Below are 11,938 nucleotides of genomic sequence, written 5' to 3'. Positions count from 1 at the left end.
AAAATAATATTGAATTCATTCAAGTGAGAAGCAATGGAGACCCCTTCCTTCATCTGTAGCTCAAACAACGTCTTCATGAGGTAAACTTTATTAGAGGCAGCTTCCTTCTCATAAGTCGCACATAATTTCTTCCACAAATCTTCTGTAGTCTGCTCATTTACTACTTTGAAATAAACTAACTCTACAAGATGAAGGCTTACATTAGACTTTGCTAATGCATCCAACTCATTCCAATCATCCTCAGACATATCTACAGGCTTACCTTCAATCTCGGCCAAGGGTTTAATTTGCTTCTTTTGAATAAGCACATCCCTTATCTATTCTTTCCACAAAGAAAAGTTGGTCCCATCAAACTTTTTAATGTTGAAAAACTCCTTTTCAGACATGGAAGAGGATGCCATGATGCAAATGAAAAAAAATCCCAAATGCTAGTACCTGCAAGAGAGAAATCACACCAATTACCAAGTGCACCCAAATGTGTATGCCAAAATACCACGTAAACCTCAAAGTCTGAAAGCATCAAATTGCATCTGAACCATGTGCATATACTATGCATCCATATGAGTAAACCTGACCCAAAAGAAAATGTCAACTCACAATGACAAAACAATGGCAAACCCAATGCCAATAAGAACCAAATACCTCAAGCATAAACACCGTCCAAGAGAGCATAGCACTATGAGTGCATCAACTGCAATGTGTCGAAGCTTTCCCTCAGCATAAAATAGCATCTGTGTGTTGAATGTCCATCAATAAAGCATCCCACAAGGCAATCTGGGCCTGTCAATGCATCATCCAAGGATCGCAATGCATCCAAGTGGCCTGACATAAAACATCCACTGCAACCCAATGCAAACCACAAATGAGCGCACACGACTCAAACTACAACCACAGTGATCTGCATAAGGTATATCCAAGAAATCACAGTCCCACGACAATGACCGCTAGTGAAAATAGAACCTGGGATGTCTCAAAACATGGGTGTCACTGCACAATCAAACTCATCAAGAATTTGCAAATATCTCTCTTTTGCCACAACTCTAAAATCTCATCCAAGGATGGAGTAAGAGCTAATCAACCCTTGTATTTACTTGCAAAATGGAACCTTCAAAATGCCACATGGCAATCAATGAGAAGGTCTTGGAAACTTTGATAAATTTCCTTCAAAGAGACAACCAAAAAACACAGAGAAGCACAACTCCCTTGATTCTTCATGGAATGGCAACTAGCTTTGTAGATAGATGTTTCAGGTTGTGGGATGGACAGCTCTACAAATGGAGGCCTGGATGTTGAGATCCCACTCACACAGAAAATGACAAAATGAATACGTTGGAGTAGACAGAGCTTCACCACAGCTTTAGAACTTCACAGATTCGGAAGCAGCTTCACAAGTAGAAGTTTTGGACCGCTCTGAATCCACTGGGAGTGACCGAACTACAAATGGTGGCCTAGATATGGAGATCCAACACACGAAATCTACGCAGGAAACTGAATTTCATCACTTTTTGCAGTTCTTTTGATCTTAGGGCAAGATTCAGCTTCTAGAGAAAGATATCTTCATCACAAGACTGTCAGGTCTAAAATAGATTGTCTTTTGCCTCCAAAACCACCTACTGGCTTGCAAAAAACCACTTAGAGAACTTTCCAAAGGTTTTTACAAGGTCTCTGCACATCAGGATGTAGGTAAAGACACCCAACGGAGCTTCTCCTTTCTCCCATAAAGCTGTAGCAGCATACTTTCGGCTCCATGCTCAAACCCGGGCTTAGCTAGAATACCCGCGCTTTGATACCAGTTGACACAAAAAGGGAAGCTAGGAAGCAAGCTGAGAAATTGAAGGATTGGATCAAGAAACACAATACTGAGCTCACCAACCTCCACAATGCTCACTAGGCCACAAGTTTGGAACATCTTTTAATGCTTGAAGAGCTTGAGAAATAATTAGTGGAATCTTGGACTCGAGTGTAGTACCTTGAAGCTTAAATCAAATATTTCACCCACCCAAAAAAACGAAGCTTCTATTAATGCTTGAAAACATTGTACAACTTAGGTGCCAAAAGGAGCTAAGAAAGGTGAGTAAAAGAAAGAACCTAGCATACTGCATCAAGCCTAACATCATCTCAGATATTGGTTGATAGCCCTTGTTCTAGAGATTCCCTAGGGTGGGGGTTTACACATCCAACGCATATCCTCACCGGAAAGGGTGTAGAAGACGCATGTAGGCCAAGCCTTGCAAAACCGCTCCCGTCTTTCAACAATCGCCCTTGATGTTGGAGTAGTCGCCCTTGATGTTGGAGTACTACGCTCCCAAATGGCACACAAAGTGAAGATAATATTTTGCCAAATGGCAAGAGGGATAGGAGATGGAGCCAGATGGCAACAAGGATAGCAAATGGAGTGATTTGCTAACCTCCCAAAACTTGACTGTACCGCACGACCCATATGTTCCAGGCAATGAGGTCTCCCAAACACTGTTTTCTTGGTTAGGGCGCGGAGCCTACCATCATTCTCTATATGGAAGAACTGTTGGATTGATCATTGGGAAATGATGAGCTGTCGTGAGCAGACCTGTTGGACTAAGGGATTGAATGATTCTTGTTGTTGGGTGTGTTGAGATCGATTCGATCCCGGTCTAATGAAGGAGTCAGACCCTGCTGCTACGATGGTAAGGCGAGCTCCAAGAATTGAGGAGCCATGGAGGCTCCGGGAGGACCTGGAGACGATGGAGATACACCAGGTATTTATTATCATCCCATAAGGTTCATGCGAGAGTGTTTGCTCATTTCTAGCTCTCATTTGCTCGCCGTCCAACCTATGGCGCTATTACTCTATCATGTTCCTTCGTCTTCTTTATCATCCGCATTCGGCATCCCTCACCTTGCCATTCAGCCGCTATCCTTCGAGACAAGGCCACACATGGTAAGCTCCACGCCTATAAGCTGGAATGTTTACAAGATGGATTGTTCAACGCCTACAATTGTCTCCGATAGGCCGGACCCTCAGACTAGGAATACCAAAGTAGAATTTAGTTGGCAGAACGGCAACGTCCTTGGGTTGTTGCCTGCCCCCAATTCAGGAGTGATGGTCACCACGCTACCATGCAATGGCTGGATTGCCGAAGAGGTTCCAAGCGACCTAGGAACAAGAGATGGGCACCATCAAAACAATGAAGACCGTGGTTCTAAAAGCTTGAAGGCAGAGATCATCAATCAGCTGAATCTAGATACAGATAATGCTACATACGCCTCGCTTTTGAGGAGGTGCACCAGCTGTGGAGCCCTGTCCGAGGGCAAACGTGTGCATGAACATATGTGCAGGAGTGGATATGATACCAACAGATTTCTTAGTATCCTTCTCGTCCAAATGTACAGCAAGTGTGGGAGCCTGCAGAATGCACGTGCTGTGTTTGACAAAATAGTCCATCGGAATTTGTTCTCTTGGAATAGTATGATCACAGCGTGTGCACGGAACGGGAGCTTGGATGATGCGAGGGCATTGTTTGCAGAGATGCCACAGCGAGATGTGGTCTCCTGGAATGCCATGATCTCCGCGTGTGCCAAGAATGGGCATGGCAAGGAGGGCCTGCAACTGTTCAGTCAAATGCAGGCTGAAGGCTTTGAGCCAAACAAGGTCACCTTCATATGCATTGTAGATGCGTGTGCTAGTTTGGCAGCCTTAGAAGAGGGTCGAGTGATCCATGCTAGTATCACTAACAGTGGATGGGTGTCAGATGCTGCTGTGGGGACAGCCCTCGTCAATATGTATGGCAAATGTGGGAGCCTAGATGATGCGAGGGCATTGTTTGCAAAGATGCCGCATCGGGATGCAGTTTCCTGGAGTGCTATGATCGCTGCATTTACCCAGAATCGGCATGGCAAGGATGCCCTGCAACTTTTTGGTGAAATGCAGGCCGAAGGCTTTGAGCTAGAGAAGATAACCTTCATCTGCATTGTGGATATATGCACCAGTGTGGCAGGCCTAAAAGAGGGTCAACTGATCCATTCTGCTGTGACTGGCAATGGATGGGAGTCAGATGTTGCTATGGGGAATGCCTTCATCAACATGTATGGAAAGTGTGGGAGCCTAGATGATGCAAGGGCAGTTTTTGCAGAATTGCCACAGCAGGATGTGGTCTCCTGGACTGCTATGATGGCTGCAACTGCCAAGAGCCAGAGCATGGAGGATGTGAGGGCATTGTTTACAGAGATGCCACAGCGGGATGCGGTCGCCTGGAGTGCCATGATTGCTGTGTGTTCCCAGAACGGGCATGGCAAGGAGGCCCTGCAACTGTTTAGTCAAATGCATGCAGAAGGCTTCGAGCTAGACAAGGTGACCTTCATCTGTGTTGTGGATGCATGTGCTAGTGTGGCAGCTTTAGAAGAGGGTCGAGAGATTCATGCTACTGTTGCTGGCGTTGGATGGGAGTTGGATGCTGTTGTGGGGACAGCCCTAGTCAATATGTATGGCAAGTGTGGGAGTGTAGATGATGCGAGTACAGTCTTCGCATTGATGCCACAGCGGGATGTTGTGTCTTGGAGTGCCATAATTGCTGCTTGTGCCCAGAATGGGTATGGAAACGAGGCCCTGCAACTGTATTGTCAAATGTGGGGTGAAGGCATTGAGCCAAACAAGGTCACCTTCATCTGCGTTCTGGATGCATGTGCTAGTGTGGCAGCTTTAGAAGAGGGTAGAGTGGTTCATATTAGTGTTATTGGCAATGCATGGGAGTTGGACGCCATTGTGGCGACGGCCCTTGTCAATATGTATGGCAAGGGCGGGAGCGCAGATGATGCGATGGCAGTGTTTACACAGTCACCAAGGCAGGATGTAGTCTTTTGGACTGCCATGATCACGGCTTATGCAGATAATGGGCATGGCAAGGAGGCTCTTCAACTGTTTGGTGCAATGCAGGCCAAAGGCTTTGAGCCAAACATGGTCACCTTCATGTCTGTTGTTGATGCATGTGCCAGTCTGGTAGCTCTAGAAGAGGGTCTAATGATTCACGCTACTGCTGCTGGCAATGGATGGGAGACAGATGTTATTATGGGCAGTGCCCTTGTCAAAATGTATGGCAAGTGTGGGAGTCTTGATGATGCGAGGGCAGTGTTTGCAGAGCTTCCACATCGAGGTGTGGTCTCTTGGTGTGCCATAATGGCTGCATCTGCCCAGAATGGGCATGGCAAGGAGGCCTTGCAACTGTTTAGTCAAATGGAGGCTGAAGGCTTTGAGCCAGACAAGATCACCTTTATCTATGTTCTCAGTGCTTGCAGTCATGCAGGTCTGGTTGCTGATGGGAGGCGATACTTCGCCTCTATGAGTAGAGACCATGGCATAACCCCCTCAGTTGAGCATTATCTGTGCATGATTGATCTTCTTGGGCGGAAAGGGCTATTGGAAGAGGCAGAGGACCTGATCATCAGTATGCCTTTTAAACATGTCCCTTCAGCATGGTTGAGCTTGCTTTCATCATGCGGAATCCACAATGATGTGGAACGGGCGGTCCGCGCTGCAAATTTAGTTTCCAAGCTGGACCCAAGTGATGCTACACCATATGTATTGCTAGGAAACATCCATGTAAAAACAGGTAGGTGGGATGATGTAGTGAAGGTGTGACATGTAATGGATGACTGCTAATAGTTGACAAGTGCCAGGTCCCAGTTACACAGAAGTGAATAATGTGGTGCGTGGATTTGCTGTTCGAGACCCATCACATCTTCAACAAGAACATGCACATTCTGAGCAGATGCATGAAGGAGGCTGGATATAGGCTTGCCACCATAGCAAGAGCAAACTGTGCATGAATTGTTGACATATTTACTATTTTACACTTTGAGGTGCAAAAGTCCCAAAAGGACTAAGTGGCATTGGGATCCAACCCTATCCACAACTAAAAAGCCTTACCCCCGTAATCTAGTGTACATTTTGTACATTTTGGATAAAGAGATTTTGGACTACTTTTTTAATTAGCCTTCTCATTTAGTGCTAGCCTTTGGCATGGCTGAGTCTGCCCTTCACCTCTGGACTGCCGACAGAAATCAGTACGAAGACTTTGTAAAAATGGATGCTCAAGTATGTGTGGGTTGTGGATTTGTTTGTGTGAGAGCATATGTTTATACTATGTTCTACACCTGCTGTTGGGAGCTGATGACGTCAGTGGGGATGTCATAGTAGCTAGTCCCTGCTATGCATGATGGAGTTTATGGCTTTCAACCTTCTGAGTGTGACTATCATGAGATTGAAACTGCACTATGTTGTGTTTTTAGAGATGAGTTTGGGCATGTTCTTGGATTCATCTAGATATATATACATTTTGTACAGCAAACCTGTGGTCTTGTTGGCAAGAAGCCTTCATGGGGGGACTTCCATTTGTCCAAGGTAAATGGGTGCTCAAAAATCTTGTGATGAGATTGCTCTAAGTGATGTGGTTTCTTGGAGGATCATAGGTCCACGATGTGAATGAATGTATGGCTTCTGGTGAAGACTGAGTGTGATCGCATGGGTTGCATTTGGCAATACATGATTCGTATGGTGAGTGGCCAGGGCAGCTAGGTACCTCTACCTGCATACGACCAGACACTCCTTCAACCAACCCGACATGGATTGTTTGTAAGGAGGGCGGTTCTGAAGCGGTTCAATTCACTACATAACCAGGCTCAACACATACAGATAATTCTCTTTGTCGTGATAGCAGTTCTACGTGGGTCATTACTAGATTATCTTTACGTTCATGAGCACCTGCTCAACGTATCAGAGTCTGTCCTTAGTGGAGTCTTGGTGTCTTGTGACCTGCAACAAAACCGATCGGTGTGAGCAGGAAGTCTGTTGTCGGACCATCGAGTCATCTCAATATATATAATTGTCTTTTCATATCTCTGTTGTGTCGCAACTTCTTTCTATGATATGAGCACCTGAGAGAGCCGTGAAGATTGAGTTTGTATCCTGATCTTGTCTTTGAGTTTCGTTATGGTTCCTGAGTGTAAACAAAGCTGCATGCTTTTTATTCTAACAATTGGTATCAGAGTAGGTTATTTGCAAATCTGAGAGTTGTTCAGGTCGTTTGGGAATCTAAGAAAAGGGATTTGTTGTCAGAAAGCTTGAGAAGTATCTGTGTGGATTCAAGGATATGTAGAAGGTACTGTCTATTAGGAAATATAAGAAGATTTTGTGGAAACAGTCTCGTGCACGTGTCTTCTACAATCTTGACGCAAGTGAAGGGTGATGGGCCTGCAAGGGCTAGAGAACTCGCAATTGCTAGAGATTTGTTCATTGACTGAAGACAAGATGTGCATGATTTCTTGTTGCAGCCGACAGGGGTGTTGGAGCAGCCAGTTGCGGCCAACAAAGATGTTGATAACTGAGCATTTCAGAAACTATAAGATGCATTGTTTGACTCTTGAGACTGGGTGTTTTTTGGCATCTAGTGCTGATGGAGTTTTGGCAGCCAGCCATTAAGACTACTTCTGTCGTGACTACTTATGTTGATTGATATGCCTCCATTCAGATTCAAGGGGGGAACCTACATGTTCCGTTTGTGGAGAATTCAATGTCTGGAAATGACGCCATGTTTACTGCTGCAGATATAGTGGATGTTGACTGGACTTTTTGAACTTTATGCATGTGTGTTGCTCTGCATGAGCTGGTTTTGCACTTGTGTTAGTTCTTTATTTGTTCGGTTCCATGACAGCAGGCAGTGTTTTGGCATTTCATTGTTCTTCACGTGGTTTTCTTTTCCCATTTGGCTTTTGGGGTGCAAGAAGCCTTCATGGGGGGCTTCCATTGGTCCAAGATAAATGAGTGCTTAAAAATCTCGTGATGAGATTGGTCTAAGTGATGTGGTTGCTTGGAGGAGCATAGTTCCATGATGTGTATGAATGGATGGCTTCTGGTGAAGACGGTTGATTGGTGACTTCAAGGTGAGCGTGATCGCATGGGTTGCATGTGGCAATACACGATTCGTGTGGTGATTGGCCAGGGCAGCTACCTCTACATGCATACGACGAGACACTTCTTCATCCAACCCGAGAGTAGAGGTTACGGATTGTTCAGAAGTAGGGCGGTTATGAAGTGGTTCGACTCATCTACATAACCAGGCTCAACGCACAGAGATAATTCTCTTTGTCTTAATAGCAGTCTATGAGAGTCGTCTACCAGATTATCTGTACGTTCACGAGCACCTGCTCAACGTATCAGAGTCTGTCCTTAGTGGAGTCTTGGTGTCTTGTAACCTGCAACAAAACCTTTCGGTGTGAGCAGAAAGTCTGTTGTCAGACCATTGAGTCATTTCAATATATATAATTGTCTTTTCATATCTTTGTTGTGTTGCAACTTCTTTCTATGATATGAGCACCTGAGAGAGCTGTGGCGATTCAGTTTGTATCCTGATCTTGTCTTTGCATTTCGTTATGGTTCCTGAGTGTAAACAAAGCTGCATGCTTTTAATTCTAACAGGTCTCCTTTTCTTGTGTGCACTCACCTTCTTATCAACCTCCTAGGCCCTCCTAGAGCTTCACATATTCTCCTTTGTGTCTTGCTCATCCTATAGAGCCTGTTTTATGCATCATTGGTTTGACAGACTTAAGAGTTGAAGCTTCCTATCTCGCTAATATTCCTTTCCAATTTTGTTAAGTTTTTCAGCTTGTTTTTGAACCTTGTGGAGAAATCTCTGTGAGGAAGAGGTTGATATGGAAGAATATTACCTTTTGAACATGGTTTTGCTGGTAAAAGATCTAACAAACAATCACACCCTTTTTTATGGCCTTCGAGGTCAATAAAGCTATCCACTTTGAGCTTTATCAGGTTCTTTTTGGTTGGTTCAGCTGCCTGGCACTTGAGCAGACAGCCAAGCTGTATTATCCATACATCTTTAGTTTGAGGTCCTGGAAGAGACCTTTGGGTGGTTCATATGAGCTTTTGGCGGTCACAAAGGTCTGTAATGATAGAGTTTTCTTTTACACATATTTGTGGGCAAATGGACAGCTGAGGTAACTCATAAATATGATGGAAGAGCCATTGGCTCTATTGAATGCTGCTCAAGCTCAAAATTGCTCAGTTCATAAGCTCAAATTTTGAGCCTTCCAAAGGTCAACGTTTGCTGCTACTTACATCATGGTTACCATGGAGTGAGAACAAACATTCCGGGAACACCCAATGCCAGAACAGGAACATTTCGGGATGGGGGAGCGTGGAAGGAAGAATGGGAATGCCACATCATATGACACATCATCGACTCACATAGAGTATGATACAAAAAATGTGAAGACAAAATCACTTTGAACAGCTCAAAACTTTCCATTTTAGCTTTAAAGTTTTAAAAAACACACAAAAACTGAAATGTACATTGATGACGATGTTTGCAATGTGCATAATGCCATAGAGATGCAGAATACTATAGACTCGGAGAGCATATAAATATGCATAATACAAGAAAAAGACGCCATGCTTGCAGCCTTGGTCTGAAACCCAAACCAAACCCTCGGGAACAACTTTTAGCCCTAATTAGCAGCAAGACAACACCTTCCAGATGAAATCGCAATTCACTTTTGGCACCTTGGGACGAATCACAATCAATGCAGGAGTCCTCTGAGAAGTTTCTGGGCACCAATCCAATCTGGAAATCCAAATTGCAGCAAGAAGGATGCTCTAGGAACAAATTGCAGCAACTGGCAAGCCTATAGATGGCCTGACAGTCAAATCGCAACACATGTTGGCCTTCTGGATTAAATTACAATACCTAGGGTAGGATGGCTGGCATTGAAAATTCCGTATAGATGGCCTGACAGTCAAATCGCAACAGATGTAGGCCTTCTGGATCAAATTACAATAGCTAGGGTAGGATGGCTGGCATTGAAAATTCCGCACACTCCTTGGAAAACATGCTGAAGCTGTGGGAATAAAATTGTCATCAGGATAGAGTGCTGGGAGAGAAGGGTAAGGAGCAATACACATCACTAGGGCCTAGAAATAAGGGCTGGACCCCCCCGAAGGTCTTTATTGCAATAGAATAAGCCTTTGTACAACTAGCTCTCACAAGAGCATGTACTGAGTACAATCTACCACAAGAGCATGGACTGTACAATCTGAGTACAACTGGCTCTCACAAGAGCATGGACTGTACAATTTGTGTGATCTGGAGCTCTGAGGCTCTTCTCTTATAGACCGCCTCCAACCCAAAAGCAAGAGCTTTCTAATAAGTTGGGGCTAGCTTTTAGCTTTTTCTGAAGTCTAAATTAGGCATACTTTTCTCAAGAAAGCTGGGCTTTCCCTAAAATCACCTTTAGGGGGGTTTTCTAGGGAATTGTGCTGAAATTTCTTGCTGATTTGGCCTTGTGGGCTCCTCCATAAAGTAGGCGTCTACATCTTGGTGCTTTTTTCCTTGTAGGACCTGCTTTTTGTACTTTTCCCTTAATCCGGGGGCCTTTTTGCACTCCTCTTGGGCCTACACATTGCCACAAACAAAAACCAATACTTGAACGTGTGAAAGGTTAGTCTAATGCATGCATTCTAGTTCTTGGACTATTTCTAGTCCCTTGTGGGCATCCCCACAGTTCTCTTTTTACCAATGCAAGGTAAAAGGAAAAACAATAAATCTTATTCTTGGTTAACCAACTTCACCATTCTTTGCCCGTTGTCAATTATAATAAAGATACCTCTTTATTTTCTTAGGAGAAGTCCCAAATGGTGACATCCCCTTGGCTTCTAAACAATTATCCTCAACTGAAAACCTTTTTGATATAACTGGAGAACTTGAGAATACTCTTAAAAGAATTGTTCATCTACCCACTTGGCATCAAGTGCGGAATAATTCTTAAACTTGACAAGGTATCAACGGATAACCTTGCCTCTGGGTCCTTTCTTCTCTATACGATATACAATTTGTTCTGGTTGGAGGATCTCCTCCGTCTCTTCCACCTTAGGTGGCTCTTCTTGAACTAGTTTTGTGTGTTCTCGTCCTTGATACTTCTTTAGAAGACTCACATGAAAGGCATTGTGAATTTTCCGAGTCTCGGGCAGCGCTAGTCGAAAAGCGACTTCATTTATGGGCTTACTAACTTTGTATGATCCATAATACCTGGGTGACAACTTTGGGTATACCTTTCTCTTTTCCTTTCATCATTTTGAGCCGTGCTTTTTCAAACTTTAGTATCACCCAATCTCCTTCTTGGAGATTCATCCCGATCCGGTGCTTGTTTGCTGCCTTCTTTTGCTTTTGTTGAGATCTTTCAATTACTGTTTGAACTTGAGAGAAAGCTATATCTAAGTCTTGTACATACTGGTCGGTTGCAAATATCTCGTCCTTTGTTTTGAGAATAGGTGGCATAATCACCTTTCCATATATAACTTCGAATGGGGCTTTTCCTATGGAGCTATGAACATTGTTATTGTATGCAGATTTCACAAGAGGAAGATAATTTTCCCATTCGACCTTCTGCTTGGATGCATAGCACTTGAGAAGATCCAATACCGTGGAACTGGCATTCTCACCTTGTTCGTGTGACTAAGGATGAAGAGAAGATGAGAAGTCCAACTTCGTCCCCATATTATCAAATAATGCTCTCCAGAATAAACTAGTCATCCTGGGGTCTCGATCACTAACAATCGACTTTGGCATCCCATGGTGCTTGAAGATCTGTGCTAAAAACAATCTGGCCATGTGATCTGCCTTAATAGTTTTTCTTACTGGAATGAAATGGGTCTGCTTGCTGAACTTGTCAATGATGGTCCACATCCCATCATTCCCGTATCTGGATCTAGGAAGATCAAAGATGAAATCCATCTCAATACTTTCCCATGGTCCCTGCGGTATCGGCAGTGGCATGAGAAGTCCTGGGCTCTTGTGCCTTCACCTTTTGGCACGTAAGACATTCAGTTACCAACTTGTGAATGTCTTTCCACATCCTTGGCCAAAAGAAATATCTCTCAATGGCCTGTGTAGTAGACAAA

General features: G+C 44.0%; 1 protein-coding gene across 1 annotated transcript; it reads left to right on the top strand.

Annotated features, from left to right (window-relative positions):
* The first annotated feature begins 2,812 nt into the window (after positions 1-2,812).
* Positions 2,813-6,770, top strand: LOC147883249 (pentatricopeptide repeat-containing protein At2g13600-like). Its single transcript, XM_087399224.1, has one exon. The coding sequence runs from the start codon at positions 2,813-2,815 to the stop codon at positions 5,609-5,611; it is 2,799 nt and encodes a 932-aa protein (XP_087255350.1). The 3' UTR covers positions 5,612-6,770.
* The last annotated feature ends 5,168 nt before the right edge of the window (positions 6,771-11,938 follow it).

The sequence above is a fragment of the Dipteris shenzhenensis genome, chromosome 28, assembly GCF_047967505.1.
Source record: "Dipteris shenzhenensis isolate YYH24624 ecotype China chromosome 28, Dip_SZ_1.0, whole genome shotgun sequence".
NCBI lineage: Eukaryota > Viridiplantae > Streptophyta > Polypodiopsida > Gleicheniales > Dipteridaceae > Dipteris > Dipteris shenzhenensis.
Note: the sequence above shows the minus strand (reverse complement) of the source record. Positions and strands in the feature narration are given on the sequence as shown.

What these genes read in the sequence shown, in the direction of transcription:
- LOC147883249 (XM_087399224.1), top strand. Translation starts at nt 2,813, where the DNA reads ATGGCGCTATTACTCTATCATGTTCCTTCGTCTTCTTTATCATCCGCA.